Source organism: Mobula hypostoma, chromosome 6, assembly GCF_963921235.1.
Source record: "Mobula hypostoma chromosome 6, sMobHyp1.1, whole genome shotgun sequence".
NCBI classification, from domain to species: Eukaryota; Metazoa; Chordata; class Chondrichthyes; order Myliobatiformes; family Myliobatidae; genus Mobula; species Mobula hypostoma.
The window spans coordinates 95,328,907-95,352,964 of NC_086102.1; the positions used below are offsets into that span (position 1 = coordinate 95,328,907).

The 24,058-nt window shown below is 44.5% G+C and overlaps 1 protein-coding gene across 4 annotated transcripts in view; it reads left to right on the forward strand.

Moving 5' to 3' along the window:
- The first annotated feature begins 691 nt into the window (after window positions 1–691).
- The window catches only part of LOC134348219 (MAP7 domain-containing protein 2-like), a 134,353-nt gene continuing 110,986 nt past the window's right edge, over window positions 692–24,058 (forward strand). Inside the window, exons 1-3 of one of the 4 annotated variants that reach the window (XM_063051263.1) lie at window positions 692–953; window positions 4,153–4,227; window positions 5,438–5,662. In XM_063051263.1, coding sequence (XP_062907333.1) covers window positions 4,153–4,227; window positions 5,438–5,662 — 300 coding nt within the window. In that variant the 5' untranslated portion in view covers window positions 692–953. The remainder of the gene's footprint in view (window positions 954–4,152; window positions 4,228–5,437; window positions 5,663–24,058) is intronic. The other 3 variants (XM_063051260.1, XM_063051262.1, XM_063051265.1) reach the window with 3 other exon arrangements.

Consider the following 24,058-nt stretch of genomic DNA (forward strand, 5'->3'; position numbering starts at 1 on the left):
GTACCCTTTAATAAGGAGAGATTTAGATAGGCTAGACAGCTGGTTCCTTTTAATAAGGAGAGGTATGGATAGGCTAGACAGCTGGTACCTTTTAATAAGGAGAGATTTAGATAGGCTAGACAGCTGGTACCTTTTAATAAGGAGAGGTACAGACCGGCTAGGCAGCTGGTACCTTTTAACAATGAGAGGTATAGACTGTCTGGAGAGCTGGTACCTTTTTACAAGTCAGGTCGAGATGGACTAGCCAGCTGGTACCTTTTACTAATAACAGGTATAGATAGTCTAGACAGCTGGTACCTATTAATTGTGCGAGGTATAGATCGGCTGGACAGCTGGTACCTTTTCATAATGAGAGGTATAGACAGGCTGGACAGCTGGTACCTTTTAATAATGAGATGTATAGATAGGCTAGACAGCTGGTACCTTTTAAGCGAGGTTGAAATGTCAACTGCATTTTAGGTGAGGGGGTAAAGTTTAAAGGAAATCTGAAGTTTTTTTTACACAGATCTAGGGATGGTGGTGAAAGTGCATAGTGGTGTTTCAGCTGTTAGACAGACACGGGGAATGGAGGGATTTCGATCATGTACAGGTTAATTTGTTCTCATTTTGGTCGTACATTGTGGGCCGAATTGCTGTACCTGTACACCCCTGTCCCATGTTCATTTTTTATTGAACTGGCGACATGTTCACTCGACTCCTGCACGTACGCTTGTGCATACTCCCGTGTGTGTTTCCACCAGTGAATGTATGTGCTCACAGCCGTTGTGTTTGGGAGGTGGTGTAAGTCCCCTGTCGAGTCTGTGCACTCTGCTCCGTGCTCCGGTCCCGGTGGTTCAGGGAGGAGTGTTGAACCCAGCTTGTCGCCCACCACCCCAACTCGGGGCTGCGGCAGTTGCCGTCCGCCTACTCGGTGAAGATGGCGGAGGTGCTGCCAGCGTCTCCTCGGCGCTCAGGTAAGGAGAGCGGCCACTGTCTTCATCGGCCGGCCGGGGCCGGGCTTGGGGGAATGGTCTATGGGTGCGGGCGGTGTCTGCAGGGGTGATTGGTATGGTTGGTACCTAGTTCAGTGACATCCATCAAAGGCAGCGTTACGGCAAGGGCCACTGCAGTTTTCTGCAGGAACTGTTGTGTGGTCGTTCATTACAGGCACACGTTAGGTCATTAGCGGTACACGTATGACAGACATTACTGGCAGGCTCATTGCAGCGCTGGTATTTGCGGAGACTGCCGCGGTCGTTCATTAACGTGACGTGATCGGAATGGTCATTGCTGCATTTTGCAAGGACGGCCATGTGGATGTTCATTACAGGCACACGTATCACAGCCGACTTCACAGGCAGGGTCATCGCGGCTCTGGTGTTTGTGGTTGTATAATGAGGACACGGATAGGAGGCATAGTTATCACAGAGAGCATTACAGACATTTGCAAAGACTCACAATTCGTTCAGTCCGGGGATGGAGGTGCCCGAAGGTGATGTCAGATTTTTAGTCCTCTAGTTCTTGACCTTTCTACCCGGGGGAAAAGATCTTTGGGGTATTTCTACCTTCATTTATGCCTCATATAATTTTATAAACTTCTGTTAGGTCTCAGGTCTCACAAAAACATTTGGTACGTGATACAGGATTATTATGGGTGAAGAAGGTAGATTTCGGCTTGTCAGGTCCTGGTTGCATCACTGTCTGGGATGGGGGTGGGGAGGAGGTGCACTGCACAGGATCTGGAAAAACTGCAGAGGGTTTCAAACTAGGCCAGCTCTATTGTGGGCACTCGCCTCCCCAGCACTGAGGACATCTTTAAGGACCCTCATCACCCAGAACATGCCATCTTCTCGTCAGGGAGGGGGTACATAGCCTGAAGACACACACTCAATGTTTTAGGAACAGCTTCTTCCTCTCTACCATCAGATTTCTGAATGTACAATGAACCAACCCATAAACAATACCTCATTATTTTTGCCCTCTTTTTGCACTACTCATTTAATTTAATTGTCTTTTTAAACTATATTTCTGAAACCCCTTTTTACTGGGTGTCTCTAGAGCTATGGCCAGCAGGCTCAGTGGTTAGAAACACCTTTGTCAGACTCCTTACGTCCGGGGTAGGTATGACCTGGGTCCCGACAAACCTGTGAGGTTGAGATTTATCGCCAGGCCGAGCCCCGATTTGTGTAATGCTGTATAATTTACTGCCCCTGTCAGGAAGAAATAACAAACCATACACTGCATACAATTATAAGGAAAATATATTTAAGAATGTTAACTTATCCAGTTAATACAGAAAAGAAAGAACAAAAGAAGAGTCCATCATAATTAAACAGTCAAATGCGCACATAAGTTGGAGCTCATCTTGAACTTGTCTTTAACTGGTGCGGTGGACCCTCGTTCTGCGTGAAGGCGCACACTAACTTCCAAGTGTTGCTGAAAATGCATCATGAACAAACCCACAGTCCGTCCTCCTGGAAGCAGTCCATCTGTACAAAGCACCTTGTGCAACAAGGACGGCTTCCTCAGCCGCCACTCCTCCTGTCCTCTCCTAGCCCCCACCAAAAAGACTTTGACCCACACCAGTGTCTGTCACAACAACCTCTCCACCCAGCACTCTCGAGAACCTTCTCACAATTCCACCACTCTGATAGGAATGTGGTGTCAGCCAAAGTTGAATAACAAAGCCCCTTAGCTCAGCTCAGGCTGAAAGCGGAACAGACTGCTCTCTTACAGAATGGCTAAATGATATGTCTACAGCATGGCAGTAAAAATCTTAACCATTGCATTTCTTATAGTAATTTATAGATGTCTTTGTTTTGCACTGTATTACTGCTGCACAGCAAATTTTGTGATCTATGTCAATGATGGTAAACCTGATTCTGATTCAAAAGTGTTGCTTCATCAGAAATTTTCTTTGTTTGTGAAAGACCGTTTGAAGCTGAACATATATATAATTTCAGCCTACTTGTATCACGTAGGCCATGTCTGAGGCAGTAAATAAGTGAACAGAATTGACAGCAAGGTCAATGGGCCTTCATCTGAACACCAATTACACTGGACAACAAAGATTTTGCTTCCTGAATACGTTTAGGTGTATCTTAAGAATTTTGGGCTACTGATCATGAAAATCACCATGAAATTTCCCTACCACACACCATTTTGTAAATAAATTTGTGTTTATTATTTCAATTCATAATTCAAGTCAATTAAAATGTTGCCGACAACGTAAGCTGGGAAGTTTCCCATCATGTCCAGGCATGCTTGGGCCTGCTTAGGCGGCACGGCTGCTGCATGGCAGGATGGGTTTCGATAATAATAATTGGGTTCAGGACTGTAAAGATGGAATTTTCTATCACCAGGCACAATAATTTCTATGAAGGATTTTGATATTTAAGAGAAATGCTTCCCAGAATAACTGATGCCAAGATTAAGGAATGCATTTTTGTTGGACCACAAATCAGACAGGTCACCAATGACAGGCAAATTGAAGAATTTCTAGTGGGACCGGAGAAAATCACATGGAAGGCATTCAAAGAAGTTGTTGAAATTTTTCTTGGCGTCTACAGAGCACCAAACTACATGCAGCTGGTTGAAAGCAAGCTTCAAGCATATAAAACCATGAAATGCCACATGTCACTAAAGATTCATTTTCTGCATTTCCATTTAGACTTCTTCCCTGCAAATCTTGGTGCTGTTAGTGACGAGCATGGTGAAAGGTTTCACCAGGACACTGTGGTCATTGAGAAAGGATACCAGGGCAACTGGAATCCATCAATGCTGGCGAATTATTGTTGGATACTTAAGCGAGAAGCCTCAGACACTGAGTACAAATGAAAACCATTCACAAAATATTTTTAACTTAGTTGGACTATTGCAAAGCATCAGCAGCATTATGCAATTAAACACATTATATTCAATAAACGTTACTTTGTTTCTCCAAATTCCTACATGATACAAGTAGTCTGAAATTATATTTGTGTTCATCTTCAAGCAGTCCATCATAAACAAAAAAAATTCTGAGAAAGCAACATATTCGAAAAAAATTGTTGTCAAGTGTTATTAGAGCTATAAGGATTCGAGAATCTCAGTTAAAGCCAGAGATAAGCTCACTTGAGGAATCCACACTCAGTTTGATGTCCTTTTGGTAAAGCATGGTAATTGTACTTTTAGATGTCCACCAATCGAAGAGAGATGATCGACAGAGACTGGCCAAGGAAAGGCGAGAGGAGCGAGACAGATCTTTGGGTAGGTCCGGTAATGTTGCTTCTCAGCTTGTGATGGAGTGTGTGATCAGAGTCAAGGGTGGCCTGAGGCAGCTTCCCAAATCCATAAAGTTGCCATTAATGCTCCACTCTCTGGAGTTCAGAGATGTTCAGCCACCCCGATGAAAGTGAACGTGTTGTCATTTCTATAGCAATAGAACAGAAAGAGCAGAGCACAAGAACAGGCCCTTTAGCCCATAATGCCAAACCAAACTAATCTCTTTTGCCAGCTCATGATCCGTTTCCCTCATTCCCTGCATATTCTTTTGTCCAAGCACCACCACAGTATCTGTTCCCACCAATACCCAGGCAGCCCACAACAGGCACCTGCCACTTTCTGTGCCCCACACAACTCTTTTGAACTCCACACCCCCCCCACCCACCTTATGATTTTATACACCTCTGTAAGGTCACCCCTCAATCTCCTATGGTCCAAGGAATAAAATTGTAGTTCAACCTCTCCCTATAACTAAGGTATTCAAGTCCAGGCACCATTCTCATAAATTTTCTCTGCACTCTTTCTAGTGTAATAATGTCTTTTCTGTAGCATGGCCACCACAACTGAACAAGGAGACGCACAGACAGGCTTGACAGCTGGTACCTTTTAATAATGATAAGTATAAATAGGCTGGAGAGAGCTAGTACCCTTTAATAACGAGATGTGTAGATAGGCTAGATAGCTGGTGCCTTTTAACAACGGGAGGTATAGATAGACTATACAGCTTGTAGCTTTTAATAATGAGAGGTAGAGACAGCCTAGATAGCTGGTACCATTTAATAAAGAGAGGTATAGATAGGCTAGACAGCTGTACCTTTTAATAATGAGAGGTATAGATAGGCTAGACAGCTGGTACCATTTAATAATGAGAGGTATAGATAGGCTAGACAGCTGGTACCTTTTAATAATGAGAGCTATAGGTAAGGCAGACAGATGGTACCTTTCAACAAAGAGAGGCACAAACAGGCTGGTACCTTTTAATAATGCGAGGGATAGACAGGCTGGACAGCTGGAACCTTTTAATAATGAGAGGTATAGGTAGGCTAGACAGAGGGTACATTTTAATCATGGCCACCACAACTGAACATAAGTGTGGTTTCACCAATATCTTGTACAATTTCTCACCAAAGGCTTGTAAAGTCATATAGTCTTCAATGGCGTGCACCTTGGTCGTAACTTTAGTTATTCCTTGCAGCAATGTTGTTCAGTGTTTGAGATATGGTTTGTGCACTTGATCCTGTCTCCTGTGTCGTCAGCCATGAGAGAGCAGCAAATCCTGCAGAAGGAGAGAAAGGCTCGCCTGCTGTATGAGAAGCAGATGGAGGAGCGGTGGAGAAAGCTAGAGGAGCAGCGTCAACGCGAAGAGCAGCGCAGGGTGGCTGTAGAGGAGAAAAGAAGGCAGAGGTTTGAAGAAGATAAAGTGAGTGTCTGTATCATTTATTTTGAGTCTTCTGTTTGTGCAACATGGGAGCAGCCCCCTCTGCCCAATCCATCCATGCTGATGTACCAACCCCACCCCACCAAGCTGCTTCCATTTGCCTGCATTTAACCAGTTTCCCTCTAAACCCTCCTATCTACGTACCTGCATTTGACCCATTTCCTCTAAACCCTCCTATCTACGTACCTACATTTGACCCATTCCCCTCTAAAACCTCCTATCTACGTGCCTGCATTTGACCCATTCCCTCTAAACACTCCTATCTACGTACCTGCATTTGACCCATTCCCTCTAAACCCTCCTATCTACGTACCTGCACTTGACCCATTTCCCTCTAAACACCCCTATCTACGTACCTAATATGTTGGGGAGGATTATGGATTAGTGTAGTTGATGTGTGTGTAACCTCGACTAAGTCCTGCACAGTGGGAGATTTAGGTCACCTTGGATCGAAGGGCAGACCGAGGTTATGAAGCTGGAAAGGACAAAAGGGATCAGGTGAAATATGTTGCTACTGAGCAGCACGTAAGATGCTGGAGGAACTCAGTGAGCCAGGCGGCATCTGTGGGGGAGAGAAGATAATGGGTGTAAGGAGTTGGGGGGAGGGAAGAGCTGCTAAACAATGTGGATCCAGGTTTGGGGGGTGGGGGAAGGTGAGGTGAGGGAAGGAAGATTTAGAATAGTAATAGAGGCTAGGCGGTCATGGGTGGAAGTGACAAAGAACTGCGGATGATGGAAAGGAAGGCGGAGCATGGAACCAAGGTAGGGAGGTAAGTAAGAAGAGTAGGGGGAGGGGTGTGTGGGTTACGGGCAGATGGAGTGGGTGGAGAAGGGGTATGAGATGGGGTGAAATGGGTCTGCGTATATGCAGGAGGAATTGGATGGATCAGGAAGAGAGGGAAGTGTGACAGAGAGCAGTTTACCTGAATTTAGAGATTGGAGATTATTCCACTGGGTTGTAGTCTACCCAGGCAGAATATGAGAAGATTTATGAGAAGATGTTGCCAGGACTTGAGGGATTGAGTTATAGAGGGAGATTGAGCAGACTGGGACTGCATTGACTGGAGCAGGTGAGACTGAAAGTCATCTTTCAGAGGTGTATAAAATTAGGAGGTCTCGGTAGAGTGAATTCACATTCTTTTTCCCTTCTTTGGAGAATCAAGAACTAGAAGGTTTAGGTTTAGGGTGAGGGACTTAATAGGAAACTAAAGGGCATCTTTGTCATCCAATAGTTGACCCATGTATGTAAGCAGCTGCCAGAGAAAGGTGTTGAAGCATGTACATTGACAACATTGAAAACACTTACTGTACTTGGATATGAAAGGTTTTGAGGGATGTGGGCCAAATGCAGGCAAATAGGACTCACCTAGATGAAAACCTTGGTCAGCATGAGTGGGTTGAGTTTCTGTGTGGTTTTATTTCAAAACTCTAAGTGGAAAGGGAAGGGTGGAGAGTGGTAGACAAGATTAAGGAAAATTCTAAAGCATTTTATAAGTATATTCAGGGCAAGCGTGGGACCCATTAGGGGCCGAAGAGGTAACCTGCATGTGAGGCTAGAGGGCATGGGTAAGGTCTTAAATTAATACTTATTTGTATTCACTAAGGAAAAGAACATTGTCGCTGGAGAATTCAGGGAAGGACGCAGTGAGATTCTGGAAAATGTTACCATTAAAAAGGAAGTTCTAAATATTTTAGCAGCATTAAAAGTGGATAAATCCTCAGGGTCTGATGAGATATAATCCCAAACTGCTATGGGAGGCAAGAGACAAAATTACCGGGTGCTTTGAAAGAACTTGCTAAGTCTTCTCTGGCCAAGATGAGGTGCCAGATGAGAGCAAGTATAATACCATCAATGAAGGGATAAATTGGGTAACTACAGGCCAAGTGAATCTAAGTGATAGGGAAGTTACTGGGAAAAATAAATCTGAGGGATGGGATTAATCTACACTTGGAAGAGCAAGAGTTAATCAAAGAAAAAAAGCATGTTTTTTTCAAGGAGATCCTGTCTGACCAATTTCAATGAGTTTTCAGACGGCTAACAAAATGATATAGTTGTTGATATAGTCTACATGGGCTTCCACCAGGTCCCATATTGGGGACCGGTCCAATAGTTTAAGACCCATGGAATTGAGGGCAAGCAGGATCCAAACTGGCTTGGCTGTAGGAGCCAGTGAGTGGTGGTAGAGGGTTGTCTTTGTAATTGGAACCAGTGACTAGTGGTGTATCACAGAGATAATTGCAGGGATATTATTGTTTGTTGGTCTGTTTATTTTGCATTAATAATATCAATAGGAATGTAAGAGATGTGATAAGTAAGTCTGCAGATGACACAAAAATTGGGGATGTTGTTAACAGTGATCAGTATAGTCTTGGACTGTAGGATGTTATTTGATTAGTTAGTAAGATGGATGAATTTAGTGTATTGTGATGCACTTTGGAGGGCTAATAATGTCAGGTCTAATTAATGAACGGTAGTGGAGTATGGAGGAACTGAGGGACCTCGGTGTACAAGTACAAGGCAGCCCAGGTAGGTGGTGATATCGTGGTGAAGGAGGAAAACAGGAGAAACAAGAGGCTGCAGATTCTGGCATCCGCAGTAACAAACCATCTGTTGGAAGAACTCATTAGGTCACGCAGCATCTGCCCAAGGAACTGAATTGCCAACATTTTGAGTGGACTTTGTTACTTGCCTTCATTATCCAGGGCATGGAATGTAAGGGCAAGGCTGTTATGGTACAAAGTTAGGACACACTGCTGGAGTACTGTGTCACCACACTATAGGAAGGATGTGATTACACTGAAGAGGGTGCAAAAGAGATTCACTAGGATGTTGCCTGAATTGAAGAACTTTAGCTATGGAGAGAGATTGGATAGGCTGGGCTTGTTTTCCCTGGAACAAAGGAGGCTGAGAGGGGATTTGATGGAGGTGGACAAAATTATGAGGAGCACAGGCACAGTAGGTAATAGGAAAGCTTTCTCCATAACCTCTGATCAAAATCCTTTGAGAACAGGTTTAAGATCATGGGAAAGAGGTTCAGAGGAATCCGAGGAAGAACTTTTCAATCAAAAGATATTGGCTCTGGATAACACTGAGGGGTGGTGGAGTAGCCACGCTCACAATATTTAAGAAGTGCTTAAATCACTAAGTTATAGAAGGCAATGGGCAGGTACAGTGGTCCGCAGGGAGATGTGAGGCTGTTTCTGTGCTAGATGACTCAATGATTCGGTGACTCTCAGGCCTGGATGAGCGTACTGTTAACACCATCCAGAACAAAATATCTCTCTTAATTGTTCACCACGTATCACCCTAAGGTAGTCAAGAATGCAAATATCATGCTCGGATGAAGTTTAGAGTACTGAAGGAGCGATATATTATGGCAAATGTAGAGAGCAAATGTCAGATCTGGAGTGCCTAGAACTTCAAATAGGCAAAATGCCTGTCAGCCCATCATGTCTGTACTGACCACGACACAAAACTAAACTCTACATCTGTCTGCACATGGGCTACATCCCTCCATTCCCTGCCTTTGTTGGACTAAATCTCTCTGAAACACGACTATTGTATCTGCTTCCATCACCTCTCCTGGAAATTCATTCCAGGCACCTACCACTATGCACATTTCCTTTAAGCTTTCTGGCTCTCACATTAATCCTATGCTCTCTAGTATCTGACATTTCCATCCTGCCTCTTATAATATTATATACTTCTATCAGGTTTCCCCTCAGCCGAAGACACTCCAGAAAAAGTAATCCAAGTTTGTTTATTCTCCTTGTATCTGACACACACGAATCCAGGCATCATCCTGGTGAAACCCTTGCACGTCCTTTCTGAAGCTTCCACTTCCTTCCTGTAATACAGTGCCCAGACCTGCACACTTCAAGTGCAGCCTCACCAAAGCTTTATCCAGCTGCAGCATGACTTCCTGACTTTTATACGCAACACTCAACCATGGAAGGCAAGACTGCTACACGTCTTCTTTACCACCCTTTGACTTGTTTTGCCTCTTTCAGAGAACTGTCGACTTGCACCCCTAGATCCTCCTGGACATCAGTTCTTATAACAGTGCTGTCTTTCATTACAGGATGGTGGGTGGAGATGCGTCTCTACCAAAGGAGGTGTGAGGTGCTCCTTCCCTCCGCTAGCCAGCAGGTCACCCTTAGGCAAGGAGTAGCACCTGCTTAGCCCCTGATCAGGGTCACGTGAAGCCATGGGAGCAGGTGGTGCACCTCCCAAATCCTGGTTATGTGACCACTGACGCCAGGCACACAACCTCGGAAGAGTATTGATAATGGTTGGGTCACCCATCTTGTAAAATCACTGCCCAGAAGAAGACAATAGCAAGCCACTTCTGCAGAAAAATTTGCCAAGTACAATGGATAGAGCAAAGAATAGAAGAGCTTATTGATTAAAAACAGATGGAAGCCCCTACGACAAAGCACATAACGATGACGATGATGATGGTGTTTTTTATTACAGTGTGTGGTTTCTGTCCTTTTGCCCAAGGAAGGATACTTGCCATGGAGATAGTGCTTAAGGGCAAAAGTCTTTCCTGGTCACCCCAGTGATGTGCCTGTGATTCTGTTTTGGAATGGAGGTGCCTTTACCTGCAGCCAACTACTTCTGCCAGCCAGTCTGCTTTGCCTGGCTGCCATTGGTTTAGTAAGGAGGAGGGAAGTGCCGTTTATTGGAAGTGGCTGGTGCATGCTGTCTTCTTTTGCAAAAGTTCAACGGTTGACAGATTACTGCTCAATTTTCTGAGTAACTGCAATATGTCCAGTTAATTTAATGTAGATGCAAGTCAGCAATTGGAGTGAAGAGTGCCATGACAGAACTGTTTCACTGACATCTGGAAGCCTTCCCAATACAGTCACAAACTTACTAAATGCAAAATGATTTGCCTTTCCAAAAATCTGTAATGTGGTATGAACTCTGCATAAGAAAGCCAATGAGGATGACTGGTGAGTCATTAAAACAGAAGAGGCTTACATTGATTATTTATGATTATTTTCCAAAGGGACTTCTGTAGGCAGGGAAATTTGTCAATTATCCGTACTTGTACTGTTCGCCAGTACATCATGTGAACCATCTGTTAACTGATGACTTTAGCTTTCTCGGTAGTGATGTCCTTCCTGTTCCTGACATGAGATTGGGTTCTTACCTGGAGCATTACAAGCAGTATATCCACTCTCCTCTCCTCTCCTATCAGATTCTTTCTTCTTCAGCCCTTTCCTTTTCCCATTGATCACCTTCCAGTTTCTCACTTCATCTCCCCTCCCCCACCCAACCCCTTCGCCCTCACCTACCACCCTCAATCTGGCACTGCTTCTCCTCCCCCACCTCCTTACTCTGGCATCTGCCCCTCCCTGATGAAGGGTCTCAGTCCAAAACGTCAGCTGTCCATCAAACCGTCCATTGATGCTGCCTGACTTGCCGAGTTCCTCCAGCATTTTGTGTGTGTTGCAGTATGTGGAAGGCAGGTCTGCAGCTATGCAAGCACTTGTACCTTTCTCCTCATTCCAGTGTTTTATCGTACTTATTACATTGTGAAATTCACTTGTTGGTGAGCATTGACTTTAAGCTGGTATCATTTGGTTGCACCATGAGTCAGATTTCAGTATCAGCGGGAGTTTTACCTGAAACATTGACTGCTTATTCCCCTCCATTGTTGCTGCCTGACCTGCTGAACTCCTCCAGCTTGTTGCTTGTGTTGCTCAAGATCTCCAGCCCCTGCAGAATCTCTTGTGTCGAGGGGCTTTAGACTTCTCGCTGACTCTGCATTAGTGGGAGAGTGTGGATGTCAAGCAGGGAACTATCCAGTAATCCCAGTCAATGTGAAGGATCTCCTGGAAATGGTTTGGAGGATTAGTTGGTTAGTTACCATCATCCTGCAGAACACAAAACAGTACATCACAGGAACAGGACCTTCGTCTCACTAACTCTGCACTGAACACAATGCCAAATTAAACTACATCCCATCAGCCTGTTCACTTGCCTGTCTATCAGCCTCTTACACACCAACACGCCTGGGAACCTCTTCCTGGCATGTACCGTTCTCCATGTAAAATTAAATTGCCCTGCACACCTCCTTTAAAATGTCTCCCTTTCATCCTAAACAACAGGAATTCTGCAGATGCTGGAAATTCAAGCAACACACATCAAAGTTGCTGGTGAATGCAGCAGGCCAGGCAGCATCTCTAAGAAGAGGTACAGTCGACATTTCAGGCCGAGATCCTTCGTCAGGACTAACTGAAGGAAGAGTTAGTAAGAGATTTGAAAGGGGGAGGGGGAGATGCAAAATGATAGGAGAAGACAGGAGGGGGAGGGATGGAGCCGAGAGCTGGACAGGTGATTGGCAAAGGGGATATGAGAGGATCATGGGACAGGAGGTCCGGGGAGAAAGACGGGGGGGAGTGGGGGGAACCCAGAGGATGGGCAAGGGGTATAGTCAGAGGGACAGAGGGAGAAAAAGGAGAGTGAGAGAAAGAATGTGTGTATAAAAATAAATAACAGATGGGGTACGAGGGGGAGGTGGGGCATTAGCGGAAGTTAGAGAAGTCGATGTTCATGCCATCAGGTTGGAGGCTACCCAGACAGAATATAAGGTGTTGTTCCTCCAACCTGAGTGTGGCTTCATCTTTACAGTAGAGGAGGCTGTGGATAGACATGTCAGAATGGGAATGGGATGTGGAATTAAATCTGTGGCCACCGGGAGATCCTGCTTTCTCTGGCGGACAGAGCGTAGGTGTTCAGCAAAGCGGTCTCCCAGTCTGCGTCAGGTCTCGCCATTATATCGAAGGCCACATCGGGAGCACCAGATGCAGTATATCACCCCAGCCGACTCACAGGTGAAGTGTCGCCTCACCTGGAAGAACTGTCAGGGGCCCTGAATGGAGGTAAGGGAGGAAGTGTAAGGGCATGTGTAGCACTTGTTCCACTTACAAGGATAAGTGCCAGGAGGGAGATCAGTGGGGAGGGATGGGGGGGATGAATGGACAAGGGAATCCAAAATTTTATCCCCCCTTGTTCAATCCCTTCCTACCTATGTTCGTGACACTTCTCACGCTCTTAAACTTTTCGATGATTTTAAGTTCCCTGGCCCCCACCGCTTCATTTTCACCGTGGATGTCCAGTCCCTATATACTTCCAACCCCCATCAGGAAGGTCTCAAAGCTCTACGCTTCTTTTTGGATTCCAGAACTAATCAGTTCCCCTCTGCCACCACTCTGCTCCGTCTAGCGGAATTAGTCCTTACTCTTAACAATTTCTCTTTTGGCTCCTTCCACTTCCTCCAAACTAAAGGTGTAGCTATGGGCACCCGTATGGGTCCTAGCTATGCCTGCCTTTTTGTTGGCTTTGTGGAACAATCTATGTTCCATGCCTATTCTGGTATCTGTCCCCCACTTTTCCTTCGCTACATCGACGACTGCATTGGTGCTGCTTCCTGCACGCACGCTGAGCTCGTTGACTTTATTAACTTTGCCTCCAACTTTCACCCTACCCTCAAATTTACCTGGTCCATTTCCGACACCTCCCTCCCCTTTCTAGATTTTTCTGTCTCTGTCTCTGGAGACAGCTTATCCACTGATGTCCACTATAAGCCTACTGACTCTCACAGCTATCTGGACTATTCCTCTTCTCACCCTGTCTCATGCAGAAATGCCATCCCCTTCTCGCAATTCCTCCGTCTCCGCCGCATCTGCTCTCAGGATGAGGCTTTTCATTCTAGGACGAGGGAGATGTCCTCCTTTTTTAAAGAAAGGGGCTTCCCTTCCTCCACTATCAACTCTGGTCTCAAACGCATCTCCCCCATTTCACGCACATCTACTCTCACTCCATCCTTCCGCCACCCCACTAGGAATAGGGTTCCCCGGTCCTCACCTACCACCCCACCAGCCTCCGGATCCAACATATTATACTCTGTAACTTCCCTCACCTCCAACGGCACATCTTTCCCTCCTCCCCTCCCTCTGCTTTCCACAGGGATCGCTCCCTACGCAACTCCCTTGTCCATTCGTCCCCCCCATCCCTTCCCACTAATCTCCCTCCTGGCACTTATCCTTGTAAGCAGAACAAGTGCTACACATGCCCTTACACTTCCCCCCTTACCACCATTCAGGGCCCCAGATAGTTCTTCCAGCTGAGGCGACACTTCACCTGTGAGTCGGCTGGGGTGATATACTGCGTCCGGTGCTCCCGGTGTGGCCTTCGATATATTGGAGAGACCCGACGCAGACTGGGAGACCGCTTTGCTGAACACCTACGCTCTGTCCGCCAGAGAAAGCAGGATCTCCCAGTGGCCACACATTTTAATTCCACATCCCATTCCCATTCTGACATGTCTATCCACGGCCTCCTCTACTGTAAAGATGAAGCCACACTCAGGTTGGAGGAACAACACCTTATATTCTGTCTGGGTAGCCTCCAACCTGATGGCATGAACATCGACTTCTCTAACTTCCGCTAAGGCCCCACCTCCCCCTCATACCCCATCCATTATTTATTTTTATACACACATTCTCTCCCTCACTCTCCTTTTTCTCCCTCTGTCCCTCTGACTATACCCCTTGCCCATCCTCTGGGTTCCCCCCCCCCCACCTTTTCCTGCTCCCTGGGCCTCCTGTCCCATGATCCTCTCATATCTCTTTTACCGATCACCTGCCCAGCTCTCGGCTCCATCCCTCCCCCTCCTGTCTTCCTATCATTTTGGATCTCCCCCTCCCCCTCCCACTTTCAAATCTCTTACTAACTCTTCTTTCAGTTAGTCCTGACGAAGGGTCTCGGCCTGAAACGTCGCCTGTACCTCTTCCTAGAGATGCTGCCTAGCCTGCTGCGTTCATCAGCACCTTTGATGTGTGTTGCTTCCCTTTCATCCTAGATAGTTATCTTTCCACCAGACTAATATAAACTGTGTTGTAATTTACCTTATTACCCATGGTGTTGGTATATTTCCTACTTCACTTGAAATAGATTTCATCACTGACATCTTGTGATGGAAAAGCTGGCACGTTATTCTAAATCATGCTTTCCTGCTACTTGCTCTGTGACTGTGAATGCTCAGTCCTTCATATTTTCTTCTGAATATGGCTGAGAACATTGCTTAGGGTGCTGCTGTGGGGTCAGTTCCAGTGACGTAGTGAGAGGCAGGTATGTGTTGTGCTGCATCCAAGTGTAGCCAGCTTTTCTCTTTCTTCCCCACCTCCACCTACGGCGCCCCCAACTGGTAAACCAGGAAAATGGCAACCGTGGCAGACAAATACAATGAATCACACAACTGGGGAAATTGGAAGTTCGGTTATCTTTTGGGTTGGTGTAGGGGTGGGGGTGAGAATCTGCTATTTCACAAAAATGCTGACTTTTATGCCCTGTTATTCAGTTATTTAGTTGCATTTAATTGAACTGTGTTTTTAACAGCTGCTATTCAGTAATTATGTTTGGAACCTGTAATGCTCCAGATAAGATCACAACGTAATCACCGTGCCAGATCACAAGGACATCACCGCTGAGATAGCTGAAATCGTCAATTAATTCTATCCTGAACAAAACAGCTCCTCCTTTATAAACCCTGAGAGAGCAGGAAGATTGATGAAGTTGTGTAGAAGTCTGTCAAATGATACAGCAGATATTGATCATGGGCAGAGAAATGGCAGATGGAAATTAATCTGGGCAAGTAACAATTTGGGAGCTGGAAGGAAAGGGGAAAATACACAGTTAACTGTACACGGGGACCTTGGGGTCCAGTATATAGCTCCTGAAAATGGCCGTGAAAATGGATAAGTTGCCTTTATCAGTTGTGGTAATGAAGATAAGAGTGAGGAAGTCATGTTGCAGCTAAATGAAAGTTTTGTTCGACTGTATTGGAATATTGTGTACAATTCAGCTTGTCCTATCACAGGAAGATTGTGGAGGCTTTGTAATGACGCAGAAGAGGTTTACCTGGTTGCTGCCTGGATGAGAGAGAATGCGCTATGAGGAGGGGTTGACAAGTTGGCTTGTTTCCTCTTGACCAGTGGAGGCTGATAGAAGTTTATCATGTTTTCAGAGGCATGAATAGGGTACATGTCTGTACCTTTTTCCCACAGTTGAAATGTCCAGTATTAAAGGGCAAGTATTCTAAACAGGTTTAAATGGTTCAGCACAGACTAAATGTAGCAAAGGGCCTGTTTCTGTGCTATACTCTTCTATAACTCTACGTGAAAGTTCAAAGATGTGCAGGGCAATATTTTCTTCTCAACATGGTGGGTACCAGGAAGAGATGGTGATGGTGGCAGATATGATAGCAATGTTTAAGAGGCACTTAAATAGACACATGAGTTTGCAGGTGTGGCGGGATATGGACCATGAAGGGATTAGGAGTCATTTTGCTAAATTAGTTGGGCACAGCATCATGGGGCCAAGGCTCTGTTCCTGTGTTGTACAATGTTCTATAATCCTTCATACAGATTAGTCAGATGCAGCTGACTTGGATTAGTCAAGGGAAGGACATACCTTACTAACTTAATTGAACTTCTTGGGGTGCCAACAACAAGGTTGATGAGGGCAGTGCATTTGATGTCATCTACATGGATTGTAGCAGGGAGTTTAACGTGTTCCTCAAGGCAGCCTCATCAGAAAGGTAAAAGCTCGAGAGAGAAGGGAAAGTGGAAATTGGATGATAAATTGGCTCAACGCAGGAAGCAGAGGACCATGGTTCTTGTGGCTGAAACGCTGTTAGCAATACGATTCCTCTAGTTTCTATACATTTTTCTCATCTAGATTTAATTACACAGGGCACGATAAGTAAGTTTGTAGATTCCAAATGTGGCTATGTGGTTGTTAGTGGAGGAAAGTAACACTTTATTCGCATTCTGTTATTGATTATTTTCCCCTTGTATTACCTCAATAAACTGATGTGATAGAATGATCTGTATGGCTGGCATCAGAACATTTCTCACTCCATTAAACTAACTTACCACTCTTAATTGGTTATGGTACACATCAACCACAGCCTACCAGTCAACCTAGATGCTTTGCAATTTGCCTACCAGAGCAACAGGTCAACGGCAGATGCCATCTCTCTGGCCCTTAGAACACTTGGAGAATAAAGACGCATACCTAAGGCTCCTTTTCATTGACTACAGCTCTGCTTTTAATACCATCATTCCAAATAAACTGATTCCTAAGCTCCGGAACCTGGGCCTTAGCACTCAGATCTGCATCTGGATCTTCAACTTCTTCACAGACAGGACTCAGGCTGTAAAAATAGGGGACAAGCTCTCCTCTACAATCACTCTGAGCACCGGTGCCCCACAAGGCTGTGTACTCAGCCCCCTGCTGTACTCACTGTACACCCATGATTATGTAGCCAAGTTTCCATCAAACTCTATATATAAGTTTGCTGATGACACAACAATTGCAGGCTGTATCTCGGGTAATGATGAGTTTGAGTACAGAGAGGAAATTAAGAACCTGGTGGCATGGTGCGAAGACAATAACCTATCCCTCAATGTCAGCAAGACGAAGGAATTGGTTGTTAACTTCAGAAGGAGTAGCGGACCGCATGACCCAATTTACATCGGTGGTGCGCAAGTGGAACAGGTCAAAAGCTTTAAGTTCCTCGGGGTCAATATCACAAATGACCCGACTTGGTCCAACCAAGCAGAGTTCACTGCCAAGAAGGCCCACCAGCACCTTTATTTCCTGAGAAAACTAAAGAAATTTGGCCTGTCCCCTAAAACCCTCACTAATTTTTATAGATGCACTGTAGAAGCATTCTTCTAGGGTGCATCACAACCTGGTATGGAAGTTGCCCTGTCCAAGACCGAAAGAAGCTGCAGAAGATTGTGAACATGGCGCAGCACATCACACAAACCAATCTTCCATCCTTGGACTCACTTTACACAGTACACTGTCGGAGCAGTGCTGCCAGGATAATCAAGGACACAACCCACCCGGCCAACACACTTTTCATCCCTCTTCCCTCCAGGAGAAGGCTCAGGAGCTTGAAGATTCATACGGCCAGATTTGGGAACAGCTTCTTTCCAGGTGTGAATTAATTAAGAATTCAACCATCCAATTTACTGTAAATCATAATCATCCTATTCAATCATCTGTTTAATAAAATCTATCCACTCCTTTCTGTATTTCAAAGATGAACTTCAGTAAAAGAGAGTAGAATTAATAGTGTGTTGCCACTACGGTGGGAGAGTTTTAACATCTTCAAGGCAATCAACACTGTTAATAATTCTCTTTAGCTGTTTGAAGATAAATGAGTTTTTCTGGAGATAAAATGGCTTGGTTTTGTTTTGAGCTTAACGTCTGATCAAATAAGTATCTTCAGTGACAGAAACATTTGAGGGGATCTATTTCTCTCTGATCATCTCTCAGAAGATGCAGCATTAACATTTGAGCTACTCTCTGGGTGAAATCAGGAAACTGAAGGTCGGCCTCATCAGCAATAACGATGAGTAAAGAGGAGGTAGAGAGGCTTGTCAAATGGTGCGAGAACTATAGCCTGAGTCTCAACACAGGCAAGATAAAAGATTTGATTGTGGACTTCAGGAAGGTTCAGGCCGACCACTCTCCATTCCACATAATGGATCCACTGTGGAGAGAGTAAAGAGCACAAAATTCCTTGATGTATGCATAATGGATGATCTAATCTGCCCCACAGCATTTCCTCATTAGTCAAGAAGGCACAGCATTATCTACACTTTCTGAGGAGACTGAGGCATGTCCCATTCTAACTACTTTCTACAGGCCTGTCTGGCTACATCACTGTGGCATTGGACCTCCTCCCTATCTGTGACATTTACTGGGACCGTTGTATACAAAGGGCCCAAAGCATTGTTGAGATGCCCACCAACCCATCCCACCATTCCTCTGACCCTCTACCATCAGGAAGGAGGTACAGAAGCATCAGGACTAGAACTGCCAGACTGGGTAACACCTCCCCTCAGGCTGAGAGACTAATGCATGCCCTGCCACCACCGAGGTCTCATCACTAGGACAATGAGCTGTTTACTATTCTGCTTACCTGTGCTGTGCACTGCATGCAATTTCAATTATGTTTTTAAAATTTATTGATGGTAATATTTAGGTTTGTGCATTGTGTGTGATATGCTTTGTGGGTGCACCGTACTCCAGAGAGATGCTGTTTCATTTGGTTGCATAAATGTACAGTTAGATGGCAATGAACTTGAACTTGCAGCAGTCTCTCACACAATGGATAGTGGATGCCCGAAGACCCTTCCTTCCAGGAGGTGGATGCTGGAGGAATACCAGACATTCCAAAAATAAGATCAAAGGACTTTTGAGGATGCAAAATAATGTAGAAACTGAAAGATGGAGTGAAAACAGGAGCTGGAGGAACTGAGCAAACCAAACAGTTCTGGTGGAGGGAAATGGAGAATTGGAATTTCAGTCGAGACCCTTCATCTGGACTGAAAGATAGAGGGGAGCCAGCCCGTGTTAAGAGGTGAGGGGCAGGGGTGGAGAAGGAGCTGGCAAATGATAGGTATATCCAAGTAAGGGGCATGATTGGTAGATAGCAGTAGGGTGTATAGGATTGATAGACTTCTGTTGGGCAAGTGTTTCAAGGAATATGGAGAATGGTAAATGAAGTACTCAAGCCACAAGCTAAGTCTGGCTCAATGGCCTGTAGCTATTCTTACTGCAAACATAAATTTAGTTATCCATTACCAAGGGAATGCTGCACAGTCAGAGGTAACTGGTATTAAATGGGTCAGATAGGTGGAACATTGGCACAGTGATGCAGGTGTATAGCCACTGACTCACAGCTCCAGTGACTCGGGTTTGATATTGAGCTTGGATGCTGTCTTGAGGAGTTTGCAAGTGACTTGGGTTTGATATTGAGCTTGGATTCTGTCTCTGTGGAGTTTGCACATTCTCTTTGTGACTCTGTGGGTTTCCTTGGGTGCTCTGACTTCCTCCCACATCTCAGACATTTGAACTGATCATAGTCATAGTCATAGTCATACTTTATTGATCCCGGGGAAAACTGGTTTTCATTACAGTTGCACCATAATAATTAAATAGTAATAAAACCATAAATAATTAAATAGTAATATGTAAATTATGCCAATTATGATCAGTTAATTGGCCACTGTAAATTGCCCCATTGTATAGGTGGCTTTGGCGGGCTTGGGAGAGAGGGGTTACAGGGAAGTAACTGTGGGAATGGGACTGCTTTGAGAGCTGATGTAGACTTGATGGACTGAATTACAAACATCTGTATTGTAAGGATACAGAGAGCTAGGCGGACCAGAGAGCCTTATCCTGGTTCTGCAAGTGATGAGTTAGGGTGGAATTGGTTTATTGTTGTCATGTGTACTGAGGTACAGTGAAAAGCTTGTCTTGCATACTGTTCACACAGATCAGATCGGATCATTACACAGAGTACCAGGTAAAACAATCACAGGATGTACATGTACAGTGCAGGGAGACAATAAAGTGGAAGATTGTGAGGTAAGGAGTCCATATGATTGTACGAGGGAACTACTCAATAGTCTTATGACAGTGAGATGGAAGCTTTCAAGCTTTTCTATCTTCTGCCGGATGGAAGGGAGCAGGAGGGAGAATGTCTGGGGTCTGTGGGGTCTTTGATGACGTTGGCTGCTTTACTGAGGCAGTCAGAAGTATAGACAGAGGCCGTGGTTTGTGTAATATACTGAGCTGTGCCCACAGCCCCAGCAGCTCCTTGTTGTCACAGGCAGAGCAGCTGTCATCTGAAGCCATGATACATCCGGGTAGGATGCTGTCAATGGTGCATGGACAAGGGTCGACAGGGATAAGCCTAATTTCTTTAGCCTCCTAAGGAAGTAGAGGCACTGGTGAGCTTTCATGACCAAGGGTTTAGCAGAACAGGCTACTGGTGATGCTTATTCTAGGAACAAAGTTGTCAATCCTCTCAACCTCCATGCTGCTGCAGTATACAGGAACAGGTGCACCACACCTTTTCTGAAGTCAATGACCATCTCTCGTTTTGCTGACACGGATTGTTGTCATGACAACGTGTCACTAAGCTCTCTAACTCCTTCCTGCACATGGTTATTCAGTGTGATGGTGTCATCTGCAGACTTTGATATGAAGCTGGAGCAGACTCTGGGAATGCAGTCGCGAGTCAGGGGAGTAGAATAGGGGGCGGAGGGTGCAACCTTGTTTAAAATGATCTTGGCAGAGGTGTTGCTGTTTATCCTTACTGATTATGGTCTGAATGTCAGAAAGTTGAGGATCCAATTGAAAGTGGAGGTCTCCGAGGTCTCAGAGCTTGATGATAGGTTTGCTTAGAATTACAGTACTGAAGGCAGAACTCTAGTCAATGAGCACCAGTGTAACGTCAATACCTTTATTCTCCAGATGCTCCAGAGATGACTTTAGGACAAAGACAATGAGTTCCACCTTATTCCTCTTTCAATGTTAGGTAGATTGCAGTAGGTCAAGGTTGTCTGGGAGAATGGTGTTGATGTGTGCCACAGCCAGCCACTGGAAGCAGTGGTGGATGTCAGAGCCACTCAGATATACAGATGTTGATCCAATAGAAATGTTTAGGTAGCAATCACAATATTGAACTGAACTGAATATGTCCGGACTCTTTTGATGTCTTTGTGATTTGTTGTTTTGTATTCTGTATTCTTTTGCTCTTTTTTTGCCATTTCCCCAATTTGTTCTTTTCGTTGCGAGTTGGGGGTTTGATGTTTTTCTTTAAACTGGTTCCATGGTTTTCTCTGTTTTGTGACTGTCTGTGGGAAGACGAATCTCAGGGTTGTATACTATATTTTTTTTGATAATAAGCGTACTTTGAATCTTTTTCAGGTGTAAATAACCAATAAGATCTAAGCATAAAGGCCAATAGACCCTAGAATTAATCAAGTAATGCCTAGTAGCTAATACATACTGTAAATTCTTCATTTGTATCCTTATCTTGTCTTGGTATGACGGGTGACTTTGGGTCCGAGGCTTGGACAAACAGGAGCTAAGTTCTCAAGGGCCATGTTCAGCTTGGGTGCTTCTACAATGTCTGCACAATGTCTGCAAAATGTCTCTACGATGCACAATGTCTTCAAAATGTCTTTATGATGCACACTGTCCACAAAATGCCTCTACGATGCACAATGTCTGCAAAATGTCTCTACAATGCACAATGCCTGCAAAATGTCTCTACGATGCACAATGTCTTCAAAATGTCTTTACGATGCACACTGTCCACAAAATGCCTCTACGATGCACACTGTCTGCAAAATGTCTCTACAATGCACAATGCCTGCAAAATGCCTCTACGATGCACACTGTCTGCAAAATGTCTCTACAATGCACAATGTCTTCAAAATGTCTCTACGATGTCTGCACACTGTCTGCAAAATGTCTCTGCGATGTCTGCACACTGTCTGCAAAATGTCTTTACGATGCACAATGTCCGCAAAATGTCTCTACGATGTCTGCACACTGTCTGCAAAATTACCCTACGATGCATACTGTCACACTGTCCACAAAATGTCTCTACTATGCACAGTCTGCAAAATTACCCTACGATGCACACTGTCACACTGTCCGCAAAATGTCTCTACGATATCTGCACACTGTCAATGTCAGCAAACCCTTGTCTTGCTGTAACTTCCGGATTCTGGTCAGCAGAGACCTGGTGAACTGAAGAGCCTGTTTCTGTACTGTTCTGCATTCTAAGAGATGGAAGACAATGAAGTTGTTGCTCTTGGGAGGAGGGAAGAGGAGAAAGGCATTGTTTTCCTTGTGGCAAAGCCTATGTATTTCATTCAGCCCTATAAATAAGAGGCATAGATTGAGAGGAAAGCTAAAGACCTTTTCCCATGGCTGGAATGGCTCATACCAGGGAGTGTAATCTTAAGGTGATTAGAGCAAAGAATTGGGGAGGGGGATGTCAAAGGTTTGTTTTTTACGCAGAGAATGTTGAGTTTGCAGAATGCCCTGTCAGTCATGATGGTGGAGAGAAATACATTAAAGGCTTTTAAGAGACTCTTAGATAGGCACATAGATGATAGAAAACTGAAGGGCTATGTAGCAATGAGGGATTAGATCTTAGATCATTAAAAGTTTGGCACAACATTGTGGGCTGAAAGGTCTTGTTGCAGCCAACTGTTCAATTGTCACCTTCTTTACAGTTTAACAATTATCAGCTTGTATTCTATATACAGTAATTAATTATCTATAAGTAACTGCTTAGTGTGCTTCCTGGTGGTTACAGTGTGTATATGCAATTGTTCAGTGTGTCCCCTTTTGGTTATATTGGAACAATTCTCATATTATTCTGGTATGATTCTGGAAGCTTCTCTTGGTATTACATTCTTTGAATAAGAGCTTTCACATTGGTTAACTCTTAATCAATAAGCTAATTAATAACACCACTATCATAGGCCAAATCAAAGATGTGATGAATCAGGATATAAGAGGGAGATTGAAAATCTGGATGAGTGGTGATAAAACAATCTTTTACTTAAATGGCAGCCAAGACCAAAGTGCTGATTATTGACTTCAGGTGGAGGAAGCCAGCCCTCATTGGCAGAATCGGAGTTGGAGAGGGCCAGCAACTTTAAATTCCTCTGAGTTTTCATTTCAGAGGACTTGACCTGGGCCCAGCAGGTCAGTGCCATTTTGAAGAAATCAACTTCCTTAGAAGTTTGTGAAGGTTCAGCATGACATGTAAACCTTTGATAAATCTCTATAGATGTGTGGTGGAGAATATATTGATTGGCTGCATCACAGCCTGGTATGGAAACACCAGTGCCCTTGATGCGAAAACCTTATGAAGAGCAGTAGATACTGCACAGTCCATTATGGGTATCCTCACCAATCAGTACACCTACATAGAGCATTGACACAGGAAAGCAGCATCCATCACCAGAGACCCCCACCTCCCAGGCCATGCTCCCTTCTCATTGCAACCATTAGGAAGGAGGTACAGGAGTCTCAGGACTCATACCACCATGTTCAGTTCAGTTATTGCCCCTCAACCATCAGGCTCTTGAACCAGAGATGATAACTTCACTTGCCCCAGCATTGAAATATTCCCACAACCTACAGATTCATTTCAAGGACTCTTCATTTCATATTCTCAATATTTATTGCTTATTTGTTTAATATTATTTTTTTTCTTTCTTTTTGTACTTGCATGGTTTGCTGTCATTTGCAGACTGGTTGTTTGCCCTGGTGGTGCGGTTTTTCATTGATTCTGTCATGGTTATTGGATTTATTGAGTATGCTTGCAAGAAAATAAATCTCAGGGTTGTATGTGATGATATATACAGTATGTTACTTTGATAATAAATTTACTTTGATCTACAAATTTGAATGGAATTTTCCTTATTTGTGTAGTATTAAAAGAGCTGCACCTCAAGACAAGTGCCATC